The sequence below is a fragment of the Procambarus clarkii genome, chromosome 40 (assembly GCF_040958095.1).
Source record: "Procambarus clarkii isolate CNS0578487 chromosome 40, FALCON_Pclarkii_2.0, whole genome shotgun sequence".
NCBI lineage: Eukaryota > Metazoa > Arthropoda > Malacostraca > Decapoda > Cambaridae > Procambarus > Procambarus clarkii.
The window spans coordinates 4026351-4053272 of NC_091189.1; the positions used below are offsets into that span (position 1 = coordinate 4026351).

At 36.7% G+C, this 26922-nt stretch overlaps 2 protein-coding genes across 8 annotated transcripts in view; one reads left to right on the top strand and one right to left on the bottom strand.

The window, feature by feature from the left end:
• The window catches only part of SCAR (wiskott-Aldrich syndrome protein family member 3 SCAR), a 30470-nt gene extending 16320 nt beyond the window's left edge, over window positions 1–14150 (bottom strand). The window contains exons 1-4 of one of the 7 annotated variants that reach the window (XM_069338632.1): window positions 14113–14150; window positions 9870–9980; window positions 1292–1430; window positions 56–248 (exon numbers count right to left, since the gene is read on the bottom strand). In XM_069338632.1, the coding sequence (XP_069194733.1) occupies window positions 56–229 (174 nt within the window). In that variant the 5' untranslated portion in view covers window positions 230–248; window positions 1292–1430; window positions 9870–9980; window positions 14113–14150. Of the gene's footprint in view, window positions 1–55; window positions 249–1291; window positions 1431–4975; window positions 5018–9869; window positions 9981–14037 lie in introns of those variants that run through there. The other 6 variants (XM_069338633.1, XM_069338634.1, XM_069338628.1 and 3 more) reach the window with 6 other exon arrangements.
• A 143-nt stretch (window positions 14151–14293) lies between these two features.
• LOC123757813 (pre-mRNA-processing factor 17) lies at window positions 14294–25648 on the top strand. Its single transcript, XM_045741665.2, has 3 exons — window positions 14294–14495; window positions 16509–16722; window positions 19252–25648. The coding sequence occupies exons 1-3, from the start codon at window positions 14340–14342 to the stop codon at window positions 20592–20594; spliced, it is 1713 nt and encodes a 570-aa protein (XP_045597621.1). The 5' UTR covers window positions 14294–14339; the 3' UTR covers window positions 20595–25648.
• The last annotated feature ends 1274 nt before the right edge of the window (window positions 25649–26922 follow it).

Here is a 26922-nt window from a genome sequence, read left to right on the forward strand (position 1 = left end):
ATAAGTGAATGAAATCAACGCTCACAAAATGTTTTAAAGGAGAATGTCCTCTTACTTGAGTAATTAAATTAGCAAGCGTGAGGTTGGTAAATGCCTCTAGGTCTTGTGGTTGGTAAGTAGCTGGCAGAAGTGCAGGATATACTCGGCCATTTTCATCTGTGACCCATTCCTCCACAAGTGGCACCCGTGACACATGCACGGGTGACACCACCCGTTTTAGAAGAGGCATCTTCGCCTAGGTTTCGACCCTGTAAAGATTTGTCCATTGAAATTATCAAACAAATGCAAAGTGTAAAACATCAAACACCCAGACCACGATTTATTTCTGTTGCCTATAAATAAAAATAAAAACTGTACATTCTAAACGTTGCAAAATCATTCATTAAAGTGACACACTACATTTCCATACTGCAGAACTTAACCATATTTACTTAATTATTAAAAATCTACAAATACAGCTTATGTGAAATTCTAGTAAGTGGCACATTACATACATAGGATCTAAGATGTTCATTAACCCTTGGACAGCCGTTATCCTCAATTGTTGATTCACAGGGGTAATGCGGTTATCATATGAAGATTTAAAAAATTATTGTTTGGATTTTACGTGTATGATGCAAATATGAATATAACAGGTCTACTGTATGTGGATGTAATGGAGTTTACTTTGACTCACAAAAAAATATCCTGCTACCATTTCATTGTACAAATGCAGTTATTGTCATGAATATTACTAGGGAAACTTGGTCATTGTCATATGATGATTTAAACAATTACACTTAGGGTTTTAGTATACTGTACTGTATATCTATCTAGAAATAAGGTATAAGTATACTGTATCTATCTAGCTGGAACCGAGGATACTGCACTGTAACACAGTACATGAAATTTTACGAAGAACACTGTATATCTGGCCTTATGACGCATTGCGGCACGGCTTTGACCGACTGCTGGAGTATGTTGGAGCGTGTTTATCTGTGATGTTATACAGGATTGTGATTCATGTAATTAATAAATATGTATTATTACCCCTTGTTTCTCTGAGCCTTACTAACCCATCAAAGTGGAAAATTGTGTAATGGTAATGGCTGAGTACTACATGCAATATATACTAAATTCAAATGACTACATTTTATAAAAAGCTATAAATTTATGGAAACTGGATCTACCAGCAGCCATTCACTACTATTTTACAAATTAACTTATTTACAATATGTTGTCATCAGAGAACTTAAACCAAGACCTAAAGCATAAGCCATTTCACAGGGCTTACACAAAATCCATCAATTACCTATTGGTACAGCAGTGAATCTTGTGTGGCCAAACTCTTCTTGTTTGGCCGCCACTTTTATGCCTTGGTGGCATGCGCCTTATTTATGCTTCAAATGCCTACAACCAAATACCTCTTTTGACCTGATTGTACATTCTCTCTGAAAGGAAAGAAATCACAGGTTAAAAACTATTACAAATACTGTATATAATTTCCTTCTTAAGCCACACACAGTGTGCATTTGCAAACTATTATGTCCTATATAGGGTCATCATCAAATGTATAAAGTAATGATATGATAGGGAGCCTGTTAAATGTGAGTGAGGCTCCCTTAGGCCTACTACTGACCTTTCCATGGATACAACCCACACAGTTGCCTAACTCCTGGGTACCTTTACTGCTAGGTTAGCAGAGACAACAGGTGAAAGAAAATATTGCCTAAAGGCTTCTGTCCTACTGTGGGAATTGAATCCAAGATCTTTCACTGTAACCGGAATTCACCGATTACTGTTCCATTCAGGATGCTATTCATCACATTTATGAGATGAATATCGAAGAATGCAGTGCCAATGAAGGGTCACCACCATTCTAAACACTTGAAGAACCACCAAAATCAAAATATGCCATCATGCTACCTGAGCTACAAGGGTACTAAATCACACGACACTGAAAAACACAATGGCACACCAGATATGGTCACAATACACAATATGGTACTGTATTGAGAGGTGTCAAGATGGATAGTAGTAACATATTGATACATGTGAGACCAGGATGAAAGAGGACAAATGACACCCGAATACCTAAACAATAGAAGAAAATATAAAGACGAATTTCATTAGAGTGAAGACTGGGCTTAAGGGAGGAGATACTGGAAGCAAATTCCATACAAATGGATATTCAAATGAAAATAATAATAAGATTCATGAGGTTTGGGGAGGAACCCAAAAGCTATAGCTTAATCTCTGTAAACACAGTTAAATGAACACAAGTACAATAACACAAGTACAGTACAAAAATGATTTCTTAGCTGCAGTGTTTACTGAAACGAAGAAATATTTCACCATTCTTAATATATCAAAGACATTTGTAATCATTCTGAAAAGTTCCCTTTGATAATTGGAAGTGGGGAAAGCTATTTTAGAATACATTTTGAATGTAGTCAATTGAGCCACGTGTAAAGTGCATGTCACTTAAATGTTGGAACTGCTGTTGACGAAACTAATTCCAACACTTTGTTCAGAGGACAGGCGGCAAACAGGACCATTGCTCACTAATAACTAAATTATAACTAAATGGCTTTTTTTGTGACCAGTTACAAAATTTCCCCCGTCAGTTTATACTCGCACCCTGACTAGACTTTGAAGCACAAATTTACAAATCAAATTCTTAAGCACAAATCCTGACACAAATTCAAAATACCCGAGTAGAATGCCAATTGTTAGGAATCTGGTGAATGTAGTTGAATGTCACAGCAAATGTTAAAGTAGCCACTAAAACAAACAGAACTGGCCCTTGATTCTGAAGTTTAAAATTTTGTTTAATGAACCTAATTACAACCACCATTACTAAACATATACAAAATTGTCCTTTGAAATGAAGGAATGATTATCACTATACATGACACAGAATTGTTTTCACAATACATCATATAGAACTGTATTTAATAGTATGTACTGTGTACTGTAATGGTATTTGAAAATAATACATTCTTTATATTAGTGCATGTCTAAATGTTTCTGAATTACTTCATATCTTTGCTGGCAGGATCATAAATACTGTTCAAAACTGCCTGTATTTCCATTTAAAACATCAACTTTATATTTTAGACACACAATTGCAGTGAAAATGGGCACATGAAAAATTAGTTGGAAGAATCACTATTGAAGAAGACTTGGACCAGCACAGCTGTCAAATCATGTGACTTTCAGCCATAGGATAAGATCTTGTGATGAAACAACTGTACAAGTTTAAGTCTTTTACAATAATGGCCATTCCTATAAATATACAATCATTCACGGTTATTTAAATTTAATATTCTTATTCTGCTTTCATGCAAGAAATAATGATATATGGCTGACCAATAAAGAGAAAGCATATAGACTCGCCATTATGAAATATTGAAATTATATTTAAGTTAACAGATGCTAGGAAATAAACCTAAACTATGTTACTGTATCTTCAATATCAATCAGTGTAAACATCCATACCAGATTTGAGCTTACTAGCAAACCAACGCGCACACACATATACACGCGCACACACACACACACACACAGCCTACTTCCTTTCCTAGTGGAAGTAGCAGCAAGACTGTGAGAGGAAGCACTCCCCTGCATCATAAAAGGGCAACCTGCCAACTCAGTTAATAACAGTTAAGGTATAATACTATACTTATTTCTCCATAATCAAATGTTTCTGCTAAGAATGCACCAGACATTAAAGCAATAATATTGCAAACTGTATAATTAGGCAAATTTCAACAGAAATTCCTTAAGATAATTGCTGGCATGGTTAGCTATGGCAACCAGGACCCTGGCAAGAGAGGGTAATCAGGATGTAAAGCCAGTCTCTCTGCCTCACTCCACCCCACCACTCACACTAAGAGTTGGGCCTCTTTTGTCAACCATTCATTCTACAGTATTTTCATCTTACTTCTATAATCACTATTTGCTTGCATGTATGTTTGGCATTAAATAAAGCAGTTAATTTTGATAATCAACCACGATAAAACAGAAAGTAGGGTGCAGTTCTTAGGACTAGTTATAATAAATTATTATTCTTGCACAAATAAGTAATCAATACAAGGTGCCAAAACACTAAATTGATTTGTATAAAGTTTCCTTTCGTTATTCCCAAGTCATGTTCAATGCCACATATGATTTAAGATATCCGTCTAGCCTACAAACTCAATTATTACTTCGACACTGTAACCTTACCTAGATGTCCTATTATTTGATCAATAATGATGAACAAGAACACAAACTTATATTTATATTGCCCACATTTGAAAACAAAATTTTGATCAAGCACAAATGTGTGATGAAGGGAAGTACTGTACTGACTTCCCCTACCACAGTACATCTCTTAATATTCTATGACCTGCAGGAGTTCCAAATAAATACAGTTTTCCCAGAAAGAGTGTATAACTGCTGGGTATAATGATATACATACATACATACCATATATTACCATCCATACATACATGCACACGGGTGGTACATACACAAGGGGGACAGGTGGAAACCGAGTACCCAAATGAGCCACAGGGACGTTGGAAAGAACTTTTCAATGTCAAAGTAGTTAACAGATGGTATGCATTAGGCAATGATGTGGTGGAGGCAGACTCCATACACAGTTTCAAATGTAGATATGATAAGAGTCCAGTAGGCTCAGGAATGTGTACACCAGTTGATTGACAGTTGCGAGGCAAGGCCAAAGAGCCAGTGCTCAACCCCCCGCAAGCACAACTAGGTGAGTACATCACACACACACACACACACACACACACACACACACACACACACACACACACACACACACACACACACACACACTCACTATAAATTGCTCAATTAAAAAAGCAGCTTTATGTTTCTGCTTACACTTTATTTTTTAAGTTGATACTGTACAATGAAGCCTTTAACAAGACACACTGGAAATGTGATAGAAAAAAGGCAAAACCATAAAACATCTCAAGCTTACTTGGGATACAGTACCTAATAAATGCCTCGGTAGGACACTTGAGTACTGTTCTGTATTATTAATTGTCATTTTACAGTAACCTATCATAAAAAAAGATACAGTGTCTCCGGTAGGAAATCTGTCGAGATAAGCAGCCAGATAAAAGATGACGACATCACAGTCTTTTCCACTTCTACACCTGTCACTGTACCTACACAAGCAAAAAAAATAATTAAAAATTCTTGATACACGTTTTATTACTATAGTTAGATGATAATATTTTTGTTATGCTTCTCATTATTATAAAGCCTGGTCAGAATGGAACTTGTGGATGTTTTTCAAAACCCTTACTATAGAAAGGAAAGAGGACCCTTCCTGTCACTGCTAGCTAGCTCTGACTCTCTCTCATTAACCCGGCCTGTTCTTAAGGTTTCCTAACAAATGTACTGTATAAACAGCAATGACCTTGTTGTTATAGCAGAAAATAAAATCCAACTTTTCTTTAGGCTAATCAAATCCAAATTAATGATGATAAATATCTACTATACTACTTCATTTTTTTTTTAAAACAGTAGGCTCACAGATCTTCACAGAGATGTGTTTCTTACAAACATGTGCAAAATCAAGCCATGTAGCATTTTTGTTGAAGATCTTAGAAAAATATGATCCACTCTACGACAGAATTTCACTGACAAAAAATTACATTGTAAACTTGTTATTAGAATTTGTTTAAGATTTGAAAACACAGTACAACAGGAAACAATCAGACTTACTCATAAAGGGAAAACACCATGTAAAAGATTTGGGAATTATGATATTTGACGACCTGACATTTAGTGAGCATAACCGAGCAAATATAGCGGCGGCCAGGAAATTGAAATCACTGGTGCTGTCCTGTCTGAAGTACTTCCCAATACTCACTTTCCCTGCCAGAGCAGGACAAATATCCAAATTAGAAGGAATACAAAGAACTTATACGGCTCACATAGAAACGATAAAAGACCTAAATTATTGGGACAGTCTCAAAGCTCTCAAACTCTACTCTCTAGAAAGGAGATAAGAAAGGTATCAAATAATATACACATGGAAGATACTAGAAGTCCAGCTCCCACATTTGCACAGTAGATTAACATACTGGAGGAAATGCAGAATAGAACCCATGAGTAGAGATGCCATAGGCACAATCGGAGAACTCTGATTGTATATATCAATGGTCCACGGCTGTTCAATATCCTTCCAGCAAGCATTAGAAATACAGTACTGCCAGAACAAGGGTGGATGTCATGAAGATACACTTTGATAAGTTCTTGCAAGACGTGCCGGACCAACCTGGATGTAATGGATATGTGGGCCTGTGGGCTGCTCGAAGCAACAGCCTGTTGGACCAAGTTACAAGTCGAGCCCGGTCCCAAGCCGAGCTCGGGGAGTAGAAGAACTCCTGAAACCCTCTCCAGGTATGTTCCAGGTAAATAAATGTAATACTTTTCAGATTAATATCAAGATTCACTAACACAATACTATACAATATCATTTATCTGGTGCAAAAATGTATCACTTCTCATTAGTTCTATTACAAGCAAACCTGATCCCTTTGAATAAAAGTCTTTATAGGTTGAGACAATGGAATTTAATTATATGCACTTACTGTGGCTTATAAAGAAAAAGTTAATTTACAATATTCAGTACTGTATATTACATTCTCGGTATCAATGGCTTGCAACAAAACAAAATCAACAATTGCTAAATGGAAATGTTTATAAATTTTTGCCTTACAAAGAAGCAGAGAAATGCCACAGCACAAAACTGGGAGTCTAATGTATTTGCTGATACAGTACAACTATCATTTTGTTCACTGTTATTTTTTTCTTAAATACAAGCTACAGGCAAAAATGCTTTTTTTTCCACTCATAATTCATTCCTCTTTTAACCATCACTTGAATTTAAAACAAAAAATTAAATAAAGACGGCAATCAGAACAATACAGTAATAAATATCCTACAATATGTTCACTTTGATTGCCTGCTTTGCACTCTCAACTTTTACAGAGTTTATTTTGAACATGCCAATAGTTTACTTTGAAATTTATCTGGAGAGGGTTCCAGGAGTTCTATTGTACTCCCCTAGTTCAGCCTGGGGCCAGACTCAACTTTGGTAACTTGGTCCAACAGGCTGTTGCTTGGAGCAGCCTGCAGCCTCACATATCCACTAAGACCTGGCTGGCTCCGGCACTTCTTGCAGGAACTTGTCTAATTGCTTCTTGAAGAGGTTGGCCTTTGTTCCAGCAATATTTCTAATGCTTGCTGGGAGAGTACTGAACAGCCATGAACCTCTGATGTTTATAAAGTGCTCTCTGATTATGCCTGTGTCTATGAGGCTCTACTCACCATCTCTATTCTGCATTTCATTCCGTATCATTCACTCCAGTATATTGGAATTTTACTGTGAAAAAGCAATGGTGCAAGGACTATACTGTGGGGTACAGAGCTTTTCACTATGCTTGGACTTTCATTTTATTTGACTGTTACTCAGCATGCTGTGTTACAAAAAGTTAAGAATCAAGTGCCCTACTTTACTCATAACAGTACTGTACTCCTATTGATCTCATTTTATGGGTTATCACTCCATGGTCACTCTTATTAAATGCCTTTGCAGTCAGTGTACAGCTCTGAATTTATCTTTTCTTCTTATGATTCTGTGATTTTATCATAGTGATGAGTAATAAGGTCTACATCAACGTTGACCTAGGTTGCGAAGTTCACTTGTTCTCCATAAAACTGGCAATTTCATTCCAAATCACTCTTTGAAAAATGTGTGTGTGAAGTTAGTGCAATTGGTCAATAGTTCTTAGCCAAGGCTTTGTTGTTGCCAAACTTTTGTCGTTACCCTTTTGTTGTTTTGTACTTTTGATGTTACCCTGTATTTTACTGTGCAAATTTCAGAGCCAACCTTAGCAGTTTTATTGTGTACTGATTACAAAACAGTCAAGACTGTTCTAAAAGGGATGCATTCCTTGAGAGTCATACATACAGTGGAGCCGGTGGCTGAGCGGACAGAACACTGGACACGTGATCCTGTGGTCCCGGGTTCGATCCCGGGAGGAGAAACAATGAGGAGTTTCTTTCACCCGTGAAGCCCCTGTAACCTAGCAGTAAATAGGTACCTGGGAGTTAGTCAGCTGTCACAGGCTGCTTCCTGGGGGTGGAGGCCTGGTCGAGGACCGGGCCACGGGAACACTAAAGCCCCCAAATCATCTCAAGATAACCTCAAGAAGTCCATGACAAATCGAACAACTAGTATTTTGTTGAGGACTTTATGGGAAAGAGGGATTGCATTCAATGACAAAAACTATATTCCACTAGATATGGTTTGTTTACAGAGGAGGATTAAAAAAGGTACTCCAAAGTAAACACTGAGTACAAGATAGTTTTAATGGTACTGTATAAGTTGGAGTAACAAGTGAAACAAGCTGGTGTAATAAGTACAAGCAGATGTAATGGGTACAAGCTGGTGCAATGAGTACAACAACCTGATGCATTGAGTACAACAAGCTGATGCATTGAGTACAACAAGCTGATGCATTGAGTACAACAAGCTGGTGCATTGAGTACAACAAGCTGGTGCAATGAGTACAACAACCTGATGCATTGAGTACAACAAGCTGATGCATTGAGTACAACAAGCTGATGCATTGAGTACAACAAGCTGGTGCATTGAGTACAACAAGCTGGTGCAATGAGTACAACAACCTGATGCATTGAGTACAACAAGCTGATGCATTGAGTACAAGCTGATGCATTGAGTACAACAAGCTGATGCATTGAGTACAACAAGCTGATGCATTGAGTACAAGCTGATGCATTGAGTACAACAAGCTGATGCATTGAGTACAACAAGCTGGTGCATTGAGTACAACAAGCTGATGCATTGAGTACAACAAGCTGATGCATTGAGTACAACAAGCTGATGCATTGAGTACAACAAGCTGGTGCAATGAGTACAACAACCTGATGCATTGAGTACAACAAGCTGATGCATTGAGTACAACAAGCTGATGCATTGAGTACAACAAGCTGGTGCATTGAGTACAACAAGCTGGTGCAATGAGTACTACAAGCTGGTGCTTGAGTACAACAAGCTGGCATAACAAGAACAAGAAGCTGGCGTAACAAGAACAAGAAGCTGGCATAACAAGAACAAGAAGCTGGCGTAACAAGAACAAGAAGCTGGCGTAACAAGAACAAGAAGCTGGCGTAACAAGAACAAGAAGCTGGCGTAACAAGAACAAGAAGCTGGCGTAACAAGAACAAGAAGCTGGCGTAACAAGAACAAGAAGCTGGCGTAACAAGAACAAGAAGCTGGCGTAACAAGAACAAGAAGCTGGCGTAACAAGAAGCTGGTGTAATACGTACTAGAAGCTGGTGTTATACGTACAAGAAGCTGGTGTAATACGTACAAGAAGCTGGTGTTATACGTACAAGAAGCTGGTGTAATACGTACAAGAAGCTGGTGTTATACGTACAAGAAGCTGGTGTTATACGTACAAGAAGCTGGTGTAATACGTACAAGAAGCTGGTGTAATACGTACAAGAAGCTGGTGTAATACGTACAAGAAGCTAGTGTAATACATACAAGAAGCTGGTGTAATACGTACAAGAAGCTGGTGTAATACGTACAAGAAGCTGGTGTAATACGTACAAGAAGCTGGTGTTATACGTACAAGAAGCTGGTGTTATACGTACAAGAAGCTGGTGTTATACGTACAAGAAGCTGGTGTTATACGTACAAGAAGCTGGTGTTATACGTACAAGAAGCTGGTGTTATAAGTACAAGAAGCTGGTGTTATAAGTACAAGAAGCTGGTGTTATACGTACAAGAAGCTGGTGTAATACGTACAAGAAGCTGGTGTAATACGTACAAGAAGCACATGCTGGCTTAATGTTGTTGCTGAAACTGAGGAATTTTACAGCATAGATCACTGTACTCATTGCACTCTATTTGTAAGGTAAGGTAGCTGAGCATCAACAACCTGTGAACAAAAATTCACTCTTACATTATAAAAACTTAAACCACAAAAATATAAGGACCTCTTCATATGAATACAGTACATATAAGAGTATGTGTCTGTCTTTGTTCAAAGTTGGAAGCCAGACAGCTAGCCTCACTCAAATTTTAAGGGAAATTGTATGGGGGTACAGGATGGACATAGGCTGGTCGGAGCAGGCCTAAGTTAAATGCCTTATGAAATGTTCCCAATTATAATCTCCACTAAGCCATTTTTCCATGGAGTCAATTATAGTCAAGTGTAAAATATGGCATATGATTAATGTGGAGTTATTACAAAAGAAACAATGAATTAAAGGACAAGGAGAGAAAAAGGAAAAGCAAAGCATCTGAGACCCATACATCTGTTTCAATGCTTCTTGAGGGTGATGCAGGGAGGATGGTGGTGGGGAGGATAAAGAGATAGAGGGGACACAGACAGACCTAGGCCCCTAGTATATACTTGTACATGATAAAAGATATTTAAAACAAACTGATGAAATATAAATTGGAAATTATTTTTGTGTGCATGATTATATATTCAAAACTGTGGTTACTGTTTATTTAAAATTGACAAAACTCTTCACTTGGGCCATACCGACCCCTATGGTTTGATCTTCCTCCAACCATTCTAGGGCTACAATCCTTCGCCCTTACAGCAGGTCCTTCGACAACAAAATGTAAGGTGTTGAATGTATTAATTTTGTTATTTTATGTTTACAGATGGCAGTTGTGGTTTAGTTTTTGTAGTGGTGGCTGTGTTTGTAGCAGAGGCTGCGTTTGTAGCGGAGGCTGCGTTTGTAGCGGAGGCTGCGTTTGTAGCGGGTGCTACGCTTGTAGTGGGGGCTGCATTTATAGTGGAGGCTGCACTTTGTAGCGGAGGCTGCGTTTGTAGCAGTGGCTGCGTTTGAAGTGGTGGCTGTGACTGAAGTACAGTATTGTTTGTTGTGGTAGTTGTGACTAAAGTGGTTGAATGGGTGGTTGTGGCTGAAGTTTAAGCTGTGGCTGAAGTGGAAGCTGTAGTCGAAGTGGAACTGTGGCTGAAGTGGAAGCTGTAGTCGAAGTGGAACTGTGGCTGAAGTGTTGGTTGTAGTGGTGGCTGTGGCTGTAGTGGTGGCTGTGGCTGAAGTGGTGGTTTACAGTGTTAGTTACCTACTTGATGGGGTTCTGGGAGTTGTTTTACTCCCCAAGTCCGGCCCCAGGCCAGGCTTGACTTGTGAGAGTTTGGTCTACCAGGCTGTTGCTTGGAGCGGCCCGCAGGCCCACATATTCACCACAGCCTGGTTGGTACGGCACTTCTTGAAGAAAACTATCTAGTTTTTTCTTGAAGATGTCCACAGTTGTTCCGGCAATATGCTGCGTTTGTAGCGGAGGCATCATTTGTGAGTCGTTTGTATTCATGGTACTTATTTGTTGTGGTGGTGGATATGGCCATAGTGGTGGCTGTAGTGGTGGCTGATGTGGCCATATTAGTGGCTGATGTGGCCATAGTAGTGGTTGATGTGGCCGTATTAGTGGTTGATGTGGCCGTAGTGGTGGGCATTGGTAGTGATGGGTGGTGGTAACGATGGTTATTGCTAAAGTGGAGATTGATTTTACTGGTCATTTTAGTAGATGCTACACAATTACAATGTCATTTTAATATCTTCAATTCTGATTATAGTAGTTTATGTAGTGGTTGTGGTGGTTGTATGGGTTGCAGTGGTGATTGTAGTATAGTAGTTACAAAAATTATGGACTTAGTGATAGCAGTGGTGGTTGAGGATACAGTGATTGCAGTTGTGGTTGTAACAGTGGTTGCAGTGCCCTTTCTTATCTCTAAAGATGGCAGAAATACAACCCAGAGTGCCATGTCATCCTTTAGTAACACGATAAAAGTATGAAAACTGCCTTGGAGAAAAATTGAATTCAAATATCAACAAGGTCTTTCAATGTGCAATGTTAACAATTTCCAATTAGTTCAATATAGAAAAAATTAAACCGTCAAAGAGATACACATTTAAAACAGTTACAGCTCACTTCAAAGAAAGTACTGATCATGTCAAAGACATGGAAATGTCAGATTCCTTAATGTTTAGAAAGCACAATACTATGCTGTAGGTAAACAGTAAAAAAAGCCCATAAAATGATAACTGTGGTTAACGAGAACATTAAAACAACAGAAATCTACTGGACTGGAGATGAGATATACTGTACCTCATAAAACACACAGGGTTCCAAAACTGGAACAATAAAGTTACAATATACTGGAGTGAGATATATGGTAGACGTGTAAAATTTATACAATGGAAAGTTTGGGGTGTCATAAACAATTAAGATTGAACAATACAAACATCAAAGGTCTACAACTCTTCAATCTCTCGAAAACAAACAAAATAAATGTCATTGCAACAACAGTGGAAGCTTTTAAGACGTAACTTAACATGTTTATGTTGCCATTAATGGATTAGCCTGGCTGTGATGGCTATGTGGACCTGCAGGATATGATGACAGCCTAACAGATAAGGCAATCACATGAGAAGACTGGCAACAAGCTAAGCATACCTGGCATTGTAATTTTATAGATAATTATTCAACACAAAGGTTGTTTCATATATATGCAGTAATATGGCTAAGAATAGGTTAGGTCTGATGAGCTGAATGAGAACCACATGAAGTATGAAGTGTCTTGTATATTTATTATATAATCAATGTACTGAATCTCAAAAGAAGCCTAATCTTACATTGGGCTGAGTTAAATAAACAAAACACAAAAAACATTTAATTAAATCTTGGACATCAAGTGTAGAGCTTCTAGTTGCATTCTGACAATGCTTCGTAGGTCAAATCTGACATTCTTTGTAAAACTGTGCCTTCCCTTAAGTATCCTATCAGAAATTGTAATAAACACAGGACTAATACACTTCTGTATAAAATTGTAACTTCATATATAGAGTAAAAAAAAGTTGTTGCACTAAACTTGAACCTTTTTGATAAAAATATAATTGCCTCATGTAACAGGAAATGTTGCAGTGAACTACTACTAGTGTACTCACCTTGATAAGAGTCTTTTCTATTGAATATGTTCAGAACAAATGATATTCAATACTTCAATAACTGGATCACTTAAGGAAAATGCATTAAGGTGATAAGTTTAAAGCTCATGGTTAGCTCTAATTACAAAATATAAAATTACAATTTTTACTAATGTATGTAATGTAATGTAATGAAAGGAATCTCTCTACAACTGCAAATTTCTATAAAACTTACTTCATAATGACTTTAGCTATAACCTGGTACATTAGCATTTAATGATTGAGAAACCAATTTTTTTTCAATGCCAAAATATTAACTGATGAGAATGACAAGTTTCCAACACTTAGTAAAGAGTGGCAATAAGACCAGTACAACACTTGAAAGATGAATTATAACCCAATGAAAGAATTATTTATTTAAGTGTCTGTGACTACCACTCCCTACCCTTCTTCCTCTACAGAGTTATCATGTACTTATCACCTCCGGTACTTTCAGATTTTCCAACACGGCTCAAAAGTACCGAGCATCTCAATAGTTAAGCTGCTGAACCTTACGGACCATCAGCACCCTGAAAGGCCATATGTTAAAGTCCTGAGAAGAGCAGGAGGGGCACTAGGAGGATGAGTCATGGGTGGTTTATTGTTCCCCCGCGGAGGGAGGGGCGGCCATGGAAGGGGAGGGGGCGTGGGAAGGAAGGGGAGAGGGGCGTAGGAGGGAAGGGGGGAGGACCTCCACCCACCACAACAAAACACAATTCACTCTCCTTCACATTATTCTCCACACTTCTTTCACTTAAATCTTCCCCGGCATACAAGCACCTTCTTCGGCAAGCCAACTGCGCGAAATTTCACTCGGCATTCGGTCTATGGCCTTAATTAAGACGGTTTTCTTATTAAAATACACAGAAATGGCGTCTGTTTTCATTGACGCTCGAGTTTCTCGTATTCCAAGCTAAAATTTATTTCGTACGCGGCTATAAAATACACCGGGGATAAGATAGAATGGCTTACGCGTAATTTAGCTTTTACCGAAAATTATTACCATGTTGAGAATAATGTTTTAAGTAACACAATTGAAGGAAATGAGATAAACAATTCCCTAACCTGCCAAAACACAGGAGGGCGGAGAGCAACGTCCGCCTCCAACACCCACGACAACACCACCTCAAGATATAAACATACAAATTTATTCACTATTAAGATACATTTTTTGGTGAATTTTGCGTTCTTAAAATTTATTATTTTACAAATGGAAAGAGTTTTGGTGATTTGTTATAACTTAGGTACTAGGAAAAGAGCTGCTGTACGACGTTGACTCGGCGTAAATAAACATGGCGTCGTTGCTAAACTTGCGGGATTATGGTAGTGACACTGACAGTGATTTAGGTGAAGTGGAGGATTACGTGCAACATCTAAAACCAATTGAAAGTGGGAACACAATATCTCAAGAATTACAGCTGGTTGTTTCACCTCCAGTAACGTCTACAGTAAGTTTGGAAGCATGAAATTTGGCTTAGCCTAGGCCTGTCTGTCAGCCTAAATATCGCCTGGAGGTCAGGTCTGGGAAATATGTTCCTTTGAATAATCCTGTTTGCTAACAGATCCTAAACCCTAACCCAACTAAACCCACTAAAACATAGTTTATATAATTGGAAAGTCAGTTACGATAATTTTGTCTGAGGACAGGCAGCCAGTGTATATGTACATGTTAGGCTTATATTGAGGTCCCTCCAGGGTCAAACTACTGACCCTCCCCCAGGATGCAACCCCACAACAAGCTGGTCTATTTACTCCTGGGTTCCTATTTACTACTAGGTGAACAGTGGAATTAGGTGATAAGAAACACGCTCGACCATTTCTGTTCCGCCCGGAATTTGAACTTGGAACTACTAAATGTGAGACCAGAACAAACCCAACTGTATTACCATTACCCTCAGGTTATGTGTAATTGCCCATTTTATTTTGTTTATTTCAGGGCCTTGATAGGACAGTGGCTGTATGTTTGTTGATGGTCCCATGTTAGGGGAAAATTCAAAGCTTTGTGGTAAAAACTTCATTTGTACATCAAAAATAGTTTAATTTGTCCAGTTGCATGGCATGGCAGATGCTTCGTGACACCTGACTTGTCCTGAGGAGGCAAGTGCTAATTGCCACCTCATTTGGAGGACTAACTGAAAGATTATCTAGCAAGTTTTCCAAGACAATTTAAACATCAGGCATTTTTTTGAACTCTGGGTATTCTAATTAATAAAATTACTAAACTCAAGTCTGTAGATGCAATACTTGTATAGATATCAACTAAAATATGTAGGTGCCTTGACATAAAGTGCTTCATAATGTTATTGTACATCCTGGTACTGGTATCCAAAAGGCAGTGCATATCACCCATTTGTGAGAAATATTTTCATGTACAGTACTGTATACATATATGTCCATGTACTGTATATTATGTTTTATATTATACCTCCTGCCGTTTCAATACTGTTAGGCTCGATGCTCTCGTACATAGCTGCTTCAAAGATGTTTGACCCTATGGGGTCCAGAAACCAATTTAAATAAAAAAGTCAGGGTGCCATAAGCACCTGGAACCAGGGTGCCATAAGCACAGTTAAGAGAACAGTATAGACAATGTAAATGGTGGAGTTTTTCAGGTTTCTACTGGAGTTAATGGATCATCCAGCCTGTGATGGCTGTGTGGCTCTGCAGGCTACAGTTAGTCTCAAAACCCAGGCAATTGCCAGAGATTCCTGACCCCCAGGCCAGGCTGTATTATTAGAAACATTATCAAAATTGTCCACATGAACTATGTGCCATGTGTAATGTTTTGCAGTAGTGCTGATAAAGCAAGTATCATATTGATATGATATAAATGCCTATACTGCTGAAACTATATAAAAAATTAATCTTTTATGCTAAATTTAACTGCAATGCTAGCACTGGTAGCCAGCCACCTAACACATCTCATAATTTAAGCCACCAACACATTTAAATTATCTTGTTAGACATTGCATTTATAGACTATTTTGTATTCCTTTGCAGCTATATTCACTGATAAATACTATATCTTTATACTTGGTATAATAAAACAGTTACAGTATACAATATTATTTATACTTTCCTTTGAAAATACAGTAGCAGAAAACAACATAAGCAGAATTGGAAAATTTAACAAATTATCTTTACAATCTTTACGACCAAGCTATTCAGTAGCTCGGTCGATTGAGCTTCTGCCTCATATGCATCGGGGGTCCACAGTTCGAGTCTCCTAGAGCCCAGGTGAATGGAATGTTTATTTCCACGGATGTGTGAATGACAATTTACCTATTTTTGCTTCTTAATTGTTTGTTTTTATTAAATGCAGATGAACTGATTGGATTTTTGCTCTTTTGTATGTACAGAGTTAATTCCTTTGTATACCTAGATTTTAGTATTTATACAAGAAAACTTTTACAAGATCTTTAGAGAGATATTTTGATTAAGAATTTTGAATTTTGTTACAGAAAGAGCTTGATGATCGCCGTCACATAGACCCACGAGAGAAAGAACTGACTTATAACCCCAAATATGAAGAGTTGTTTGCCCCAGTACCTGGTCCACAAAAGCCACAGTCCAAATACCATGAAATTGCTAGAAACACTTTAGCTGGTCATGTTGAACCTGCTCATTTTAATGAATTTGAGTTTGAATCACAAAGACGCACTTTCACAACATATGGTAAGTACAGTAATCTTAATGGCTGACTTGCTAGCAGAAGACATTATAAATTGATATACTGCACCAGTACTATACAGTGCTTTCATGATGTATAACATATTCAATAAAACCGTGGAATAACATACCATTATGAAATATATATTGCTGGGTATAACCCATTGTAAGTTGAGGAATTCTCATTTATTAGCATACATTTCAAAGCTAAATGACTCTTCTTAATAAAGGTAGTGTACTGCAATAGTGTTTATGTGAAAGATATTCAATTTTCTTATATTTCACATGATTTATGTTTTCTGAGCAGGACCCCATCATCCCCTCCTCAGAGGCTTCCCCCAATCAATGCCAGTTTCCACCCAGGACACTGATCACTTGCTAGGCCCTCATTACCCAAGCACCCCACTGGTACAAGGAACTTTTCAAGTGGTGTTGCTGCATAGTTAGGGTAAAAGAGAAAGTGAAGAGCAAAGCTCATAATCACATTATCGAGAGATACTGCTTAATATGACAACAAAGAAATAAACAAATAAAATTCAAGTCCTGTACATTTGACAATCAACTAAATTTATTTATGATTTTTGTAAGAATCATCCACTGAATAAGAAGAAATTGGCATTGTAATGTTTATTCAGACAGTTTTCTATTAGAATCCTTTAATTTCAATATGTTTTGTACTATATTCCAAGAATTTCAGGTTCAGTATTTTGTAAATTTATTCTAAAGGGTTTTTATGCTATATATAAATGTACTACGGTACATACATTATCTTTAATACTTTATACAGTACCTGTATCAATAAAACTCTCAATCCAGACCTTAAACACTTTTTGTTTAATTAAAAATCTTAAGTAGATACTACATAAGAAACATTTATATCTTTGATGATCCACGAGTCCTACTCGACCAAAATTGAAATGCCATACAAATAAAGTATAGTTCTGTACATGTATCGTAAATTATGGGCTAGCCTCCCAAATGCAATAAAATGCAGTACCAACTTGAACTACTGTACAGTAATTTAATTAACATTTAAAAAAAGTGCCTAATTGACATATTGTAGTTAATCTGAGTAATGTGTCTACCTTCAGAGCTTACATCCTAAATAACTAAAACATGTTGATGTTACTTTTACCAACATCTTTAAAACTAATTTTATATACTGTACTGTATAATAGTGATTATTATAATTTTTTGAATGAAAGTTCACCACCCAAAAATAATGTACCACCTTTAGTATTAATGTTAAATTCATTATGAAAATCCACTTTTAGTATTTAGTTTTAACCTAAGATTTATTTTGAATGCCCACTATAGATCTACATATAATCAATAGACAAGTGCAAAAGTGTGCTCTTTCATATCTTTATATATCACCTTTAAATTATTCTCCTAAGTACTTTTTATGAATATAATAAGTATATCTAATTTGTATTATGTTTACAAAGGCATGTACCAATTTAATTAGAGGGATGTTCCTGATGACATTTGTGGTAGCTCTTTTCAGTTCAAAGGATTGTCTTTGAAGATTATGCATTCCATTGCTCCCCAATTATAATAATTAGGGGTATAAGATTAATTGACCTAGATAATTAAATTCCCTTTTAAATTATTCTGCCGCTGAACACATTGCTCGGCAACATCATTGAGGCACAGACTCCATTTGTGGTAGCATTGTCCCCTTGAAAGTAGCTGTGGGATATTTCATCAATCTAAATGTCCATTGAAGAAGTCTAAAATCACTTAACAAAAACATTCAAAGTTCCTGTCAAAGAATATGAGGTCAGTTAATAAATTTCATTATACAATATGATACACTACACACTGACCTGTTGATCATGTAATGGTATTTTTTTTAATTTCATGCATTTTATTCACCAACCAAATGTGAATGTTTTGTCCATAAATATTAAAGCATACATCATCAGTAAAAAATGCAAGGTCTAGAATATCCTCTCCGCTGATGGTTAATTACTTCTGTACTGTGTTGCAATGTGGTACTTGAGTGTAGAGAAGCTTTTCTGATCCCTGTCGTTGCCCCACCATTGTAGGTACGCTTTCTCTACAAAACATTAGTTGCACCAAAAAAGCTCATGTCTTAAGTAACAATTTTTTTTCACACTAATCCCTGTTTCTTCCTAAACTTACTTTTAAAAAAATGTAACGACAGGTTTATGGGGTTTGTCAAGGCCAAGGTATACTGTGTCATTATGTAGGCTATTTTCAGCATTTGTTGTCCAGATTATATTAAGAATTTGGTAGTTTTATTGTAAGTAGTATAGGTGCACAGGTACTTCTGATTCACCCTGTATGATATTGACCGAAGGACAATTTCTGGCATCATGACAGTGAGGCTATCGGAACTAAAAATAATTCAATACTGTATTACTAATGTATATGGAACACATTTAGTATACTGTACCTCCTATCCCCACAAAAAGGTGATGTTCCAATGGAAGATATTTATTATGTTATTGAATGAATAGTATATTTTAGAAAAGTTAATTGTATAATAATTGTTATTTATTTTCATAGGGTATGCTGTGGATCCTTCAATATCAGGAAATCCTGATGATGGAAGGAGATTTGTTGGAGATGTTTCTACAGCCCAGGAAACATCTGGACTGACAGTTTTTGAAACCAAACACAAGTCAGAACAACCTCCTAAGCGCAAACGTGACAAGAATGATGATGCAGCAGATATTGAAGGATTTAAGGGACCATGGGCCAAATTTAAAAATGAACAAACTGTGATGAAACCATCAGAAGAGGAGCAGCACGCACTGGATGAGATTTTGGCCAAACGACAAAAACGAGGTAAACAGACTGATGATAAGCCCATAGAAGAAAAATCTCTTTTGCACATAAAAGATGCATATGATTATCAGGGACGGTCATTTTTACATATTCCTCAAGATGTTGGAGTAAATTTGAAGTCGCCAGAACCACCCGAGAAGTGTTTTATGCCCAAGAAATTAATACATACATGGAAGGGTCATACGAAGGGAGTGTCTGCTATTCGATGGTTTCCAAGATCTGGTCATCTTATGCTTTCTTGTGCTATGGACACCAAGATTAAAATATGGGAAGTGTACAACAATCGGCGATGTATTAGAACCTATATGGGACACAAGCAGGCAGTGAGAGATGCATGTTTTGATAATGAAGGCAAGCAGTTTCTTTCAGCTGGCTATGACCGTTTCATTAAATTGTGGGACACCGAGACTGGGGACTGTGTCTCTCGGTTTACGAGTCGAAAAATTCCATATTGTGTCAAATTCCATCCTGATGAAGAAAAGCAAAATCTTTTTGTAGCTGGCACATCTGATAAAAAAATTGTTTGTTGGGATATTAGAACTGGTGAGATAGTTCAGGAATATGATCGTCATTTAGGAGCTGTAAATACTATTACATTCATTGATGAAAACAGAAGATTTGTCTCTACTTCTGATGATAAAAGTTTGCGAGTGTGGGAATGGGACATTCCTGTTGATTTTAAATACATTGCAGATCCCACAATGCATTCCATGCCAGCTGTCACTCTTTCTCCTAATAAAAAGTGGCTAGCTTGCCAAAGCATGGATAATAAAATTGTAATATTTTCAGCCTTAGACCGTTTTAAGATGAATCGTAAAAAAATCTTTACTGGCCACATGGTAGCAGGATATGCCTGTACACTTGATTTCTCGCCAGATATGTCGTATCTTGTGTCTGGTGATGCAGACGGAAAAGCTCATGTATGGGACTGGAAAACTACAAAGCTCTACCAGAAGTGGAAGGCTCATGATGATGTTTGCATTGGTATTCTGTGGCATCCCCATGAAACTAGTAAAATTGCAACAGCTGGTTGGGATGGCCTCATTAAATACTGGGATTAGCTAGCCTTTATATTTGTGATAGGGGATATTACAAATGATCATTTGCTTTTAATGTCATTTTATACAGTGAACCCTGAAAATGTTCAGGTTTAGATCAAGCCAGATTTGCTCAACGTGAGCTATGCACTCAGTACCATAAACTTAAAAACTTAAAGGGTTGGTTTGCTTGACACAAGCCAAGCATGAGGTGTGGTCTGTGCTGTGCATAGCTGCACATTGTGCTGCTCAAGTGATTTCATCCCACATCGCCTCCTAGTGTCAGTGCTCTCCCAAACAATGTACTTTGACCTTGTGATGCCTCACTATTTTTTTGCACTCATTGGATTAAATTATTACATCATAGTACCTACTAAGCCTTCCACACTTCATTATTTACGCTTTTGTGTGACTTTGAATTTTTGGAAATGTTTAGTACACATACTGTAATAATATTCAACTACTGTATGTGTTTTATTGAAGTCTCTGGAATGCATCCCAATTTTTCTCACATAATCTTAATTTCAATTGACATGCATTTGATCGGCTCTGGATTTTCCATTAACACATCCCTCATGCAAATGAACGGTTCACTGTAATGTATAATCTGAATTATTAAGTAAATTTTATATAATTTATTGCTCGTGTTACTTTCGTCAGTAAACTATAACTGTCCAACATGTATATCCATATTTGTGTGTGTATATTTACCTAATTGAAAGTACCTGTACTGGAAAGAGAGCTCATGCTCAGAGTGTCCTGTCTTCTTTTACAAATTTATACTTTAAACCTTTCTGTGAACTTAACGCACGCAACCTCCATTCTGCATTATATTTCAACTTTCCACCACTCTATTTACAAAGAAAATCTCCCAAATATTTTTCCTGTCTTCTTCATTAGCTCATATATGTGTACCTTCTTATTTTTGGCTTATTTCTTGAAGTCTGTTAGTAGCGAATATGTCTCCACTTATCCTTTCGCTTTCTAATTTTGGCATCTCCAGTGCCATTAGCTTTTCCTTATTGTTCAAGTGCCTGGCTTTTGGACCCCACGTTCCTGTGTTGCTGTGCTCTCTCAAGCTCATTTATTTGCTTGTTAAGATATGGATACCTTTACTGCTGTTGCATGCTCTTAGCAAGTTTTATGTGTATTTTGGTTACTTCATAATATCTCCTTTTAGATATAAAAGGCTGTTATGAAATACTGTATGCCAGTTCATGTATATATACCTTTTCTAGGATTTCTGTAATAATGCTCTAGCTCCCTGGATAGATTTCTTTGAATATCCCACAATTTACTGTCCTCCCCAACTTCCACGTCTGTCTTTCCTTGGTACTTCCTCATCATCTTTTGTGCTTATTTTCTGGATACTTATCATTATTTTAAGTTGTTCCTTTCTGGCTCGGGATATTTTCCTAATTTTGATGCTGTATTTATTATTTACATGCTCTGAATATAATCACACATGTTACATTGAACTGTGTTCTGCAGCAGCTTAGTATTACTTGCAAGTCTTTTTTTTTCTATTTCTTTATTAATTAATGTTCTCTCTTTATTTTCTGCTGTTTGCTTTCTAAATTATACTTCTTTACTTATGGTATATATCATATGAGATACATTTATACTGTATATCTAATTTTCCCTGCTACTTAAAGTTTTAGTTTAATGTTTTCCAAGTTTATTGATTCTTGTCCAGCAGTTTATTTTGTTAAGCTTAAATGAATCTGATTTGCTTCCTTTTGTTTGTCTTGGATTTAATCCTGCCATGGAATCTTGGAATCACTTCTATCTTCATAATGAAGTCTCTAAACTCCTGTTTTTTTATATAGCCTCATCATTCAAGACCAATTATTCTTTCTCTGCTGGCTTATACTTTAGTGACTGGGATTGGTTCATGCCTCCAATAGTATACAGACTGCCCTAGAAAAGTAATTTGCTTCTCCACCATCAATTTCAGTGTTATAATCTTTTTTGTGCCTTTTATTCATCTTATTTCTGGGAAGGCCACTGCATAAGTCCCTGAACTTAATCATTATTTCCTCCAAGCCCTACCTTATAGCTCCAGGCCTCGTGAGACACTAGTGCTTACTGGAAGCCAGGGCCAGAATCTTGCTCGCCAGTCCTTTCAAATAGGTTTTTATCAGTTTCGGGTTGAACTCTGATTCCCAAGCTTCACTTGTAGAGCGAGCCAGATTCTGGCTCACTCTACAGTAGGCACAAATGGGTCTCAGAGTCCTGATACAGTGCCACATAAAAGACTGATACAGTGCCACATGAAAGCTTTTGATACAGTGCCACATGAAAGACTTGATTAAAAAGATAGAGGCTCATGGTATTGGCGGTGCTATATTAAGTTGGATTAGGGCATGGCTATACCAAAGGAAACAGAGTTAGTGTAAATGGGGTTAAGTCAGAGTGGGAAAATGTTGTAAGTGGAGTGCCTCAAGGCTCTGTCTTGGGACCTCTGTTGTTTATAATATATATAAATGATTTAGATTCTGGTTTGAGTAGCAACATTTGCAATTTTGCCGATGATACAAAAATTGGTAGGGAAATTAATACGGAAGAAGACTCGCTATCACTTCAAGTTGATCTAGAGTTTTGAAATGGTCAAAAGATTGGCAGATGCAGTTTAATGCTGATAAATGTAAAGTTCTGAGACTAGGTAATGATGATAGTTACAAGATACGAGCTAGATGGTGTTGAGATTGCGAAAGGGATCTGGGAGGTATGATTAGTGAAAATTTAAAAATCAAAGGTTCAATGCATAAACGTTCGTAATAAGGCAAATAGGATACTGGGATTTATTAATCGAAGCGTTAGTAACAAGACACCTGGTGTTGTTCTTCAGCTATATCATGCTCTGGTTAGGCCCCATTTAGATTGTGCAGTTCAGTTTTGGTCGCCGTACTATAGAATGGATATAAATTCACTTGAACGTGTCCAGCATAGGATGACAAAGTTAATTCCCCAAATTAGAAATCTTTCATATGAAGAAAGATACCAGAAAATGCCTTCAAGATGTTTGGAGATTGATGTCCTCTATAAGCTCCTGTGCCAGTTGAGTTGCTTCTGTTTTTTAGTAGTTGTACAGAGCTGCGTAATGATTGTCCTTTCTCATTCTTAGGGTGCATGTATTATGTCTTCCTTAGATTTTTCATTTGGTTCTTCCCTTTATGGCCATCTTACAAGCAATTACTGTATTACATAATATTTAGCACACTGTGTGTGTATAATATTATACACAGACAATATTAATGCAGTTTTCTCATATTTACTCCATATGCTGATTGCATGTTTCATATTGTTTTCATAATCATTTTTCAAAACTTTGAGGACTTTTTTTTCATACATGATGGATTATATATGTTGTACCAGCAAATAGGGACATCAGTGTTTTCTATAATGTAACATATCAATCTGGACATGATTCCTGCTATAATAAATTGTACAATCAACAGTTTAAGCATTGCGAAAAGATTTGACATAATCTGCATGTAATAAGCAGGCTTACCCACCCCTGTAGCTCCCTCTCACACACACCCCTGTAGCTCTCTCTCACACACACACCTGTAGTTCTCTCACTCGCTACTCAATATTTGACTTGCCCGAGAAAGATGTTACACATCTCGTTTTAAAAAGGGGGAGGTTCCAAGAGGCCGCAAGACATCGGACGTATAGAGATGTAGATCATTTTTCTTGTTCACTTCTTTTCATCATAACAGATGTATGTAAATTATGTGCCTATGTCCAGTTGAACATTTGGTGTTGACTTTTTTTGCGGGCGTTCATTGTTAATAATGTTAACTTTATAGTGTATGGAACATATATTATGAATTTCTTGTGTTGTATTTTATCAAAGTTTTCTACATGTCTAATTTGATAGTATGAATTGTGGTAGTATTGGTGAGATGGAAATGAAGGTCATATATTTGATGATGTAAGCACTTTCATTATATTTTATTATTAGACCTTTTAGGTTAATGTCAAAAACCACCTCTTGTTATTACAAATTATTTTGGGTGTAGTTACCCAAAAATGTACTTTTGGTCAACAACAATTAATAGGGCTGGGTATTTTGTTTTGTTTGTGTAGTTAATTTTGTTCTCAAAGTTATATTTTACATCTATAAGGAATTCATGGGTGAAGAGGACCAAAGTACGGGTCTCGGTTAATGACTGAACCACAATGCTCAGAAAAGTAAGGAGATGCTTAGGATGGGAAGGCAAGGTACCTTGGGAATCACCCAAGAGTCCCTTCACAGAATCTAGAAAATGAGTACCATAACACTGCCTTGACATATATGATCTAACCTACTGTAGTAATTGAGGAGAAATACATAGTAATAATCACTAGAGCACCAGGTGTAGACAGTGTTGTTGAACGTTCCTGAAAATAGTAGAAGTAAGGAAAATGCTACACTAAGGATTAATTATAACCTAAAGATTAGTTATATCCTCATTGTGGTGTGCTGCTCTAGCATGGGTTGTCAGAATAGCACCACCAAAAGGCTTGGTAGCATCAGGTTAGAGAATTTGCCAGCAATATTGGTAAATGTGCCCTAGATTACTACAACACATTCTGTATGCAGAGAAATAGCAATGGCATGATATATCACACCAATGTAATTTCTCTGTTTTCTGAAGAAGTGAATATAATGGAGAACATCCCACAGGCTACAGTGTAGGTGTGCTATTCATAAAAAACCTGGTTGTGGCACCATTTTGGGCATCTAGATTCGTGCAGTGAACTTTGTAGACTTCTGGGATGAATAGCTTTTGTCCTATTAGGGCCAAGTGGGTTAAGGCAAACATGTGAAAGTCACTAGAATCCTGGTTCAAATCCACTGCTCCATATGATTTTAACGTGCTAGTGTGTTGCTGAATGGAAATGTGTTATGCATTCATGGCTCCATGTTTAACCCTTGTGACAATGGCTCTCAGCAATTGATGTTTTGCACTCCAGAAATTAATGAGAATTGGGTTTTGCTTTTAAATTCCTATAATTACCAAGATTTGAACATTTTCTGAATATTATTTCCTAATAAAGAGAAAAACCTTGTCATTATGTATACTGTATATAAACTTATTATTTTCTTCAGCCACCTAATGTTTCCCTTGAATTTTACAAGAAAAGAAACTTTAGAAACATCAGCTAACACACCATCGTAATATGTGGAACTATTATCAATATCAGAATTTACCTTGAAATTCTGTATCAAGAAAATATATAAAATTTGTTATAAATATTTTGTTCAAAGTTTTAACGCGTTTGGAAAGAAAACTTCATAAAATAAATTTTCAAATAATTTTACAGTTGCACACTCCAAGGGTTAAGAAGAGCATTAATAATTAAATCACTATTCTTCATTGGAGTTCAGCTTCCATAGAGGTAATAATTAATCCTAGTTAAAATTATTTACTATAATCTGTTAATCCTCAAATATCATGAAACGGTAACTTTAAAATAATTTAAAAGCATACCAGAATTACATATGCATTAAAGCTAATCTGTTCAGACAAACTGATCAGGACCACATCCACCAAGATGCCATGGGTAATTGATGTTAGAAATACTGTACTTTGTGATCACAAATGAGGCAGCAAAATGAATGTAACCATAATTTTCTTTCTTCGGGAATCTATCGAACTGGATGAAGCACATTACAAATACTGTATTGAATATATTTATATGTATGGTTAATTGAAAAAGCTGTGTTTTGAATGATTAGTACTTTAAATTACAATGTTATTGTCAAAGATAAACTTGGTCACGAGTATCTTTGTTAAAATTATTGGGAGAAACTTTTTTTCATTGAATGAATCTCCCCATAAAAGTGGGACAGAACATAATGAGAGAGAAACATAATACTGTACATATATATAATATATATATATATATATATATATGTCGTACCTAATAGCCAGAACGCACTTCTCAGCCTACTATTCAAGGCCCGATTTGCCTAATAAGCAAAGTTTTCATGAATTAATTGTTTTTCGTCTACCTAACCTACCTAACCTAACCTAACCTAGCTTTTTTTGGCTACCTAACCTAAACTTACCGATAAATATAGGTTAGGTTAGGTTAGGTAGGGTTGGTTAGGTTCGGTCATATATCTACGTTAATTTTAGCTCCAATAAAAAAAAATTGACCTCATACATAGAGAAAAGGGTTGCTTTATCATTTCATAAGAAAAAAATTATAGTAAATATATTAATTCAGGAAAACTTGGCTTATTAGGCAAATCGGGCCTTGAATAGTAGGCTGAGAAGTGAGTTCTGGCTACTAGGTACGACATATATATATATATATATATATATATATATATATATATATATATATATATATA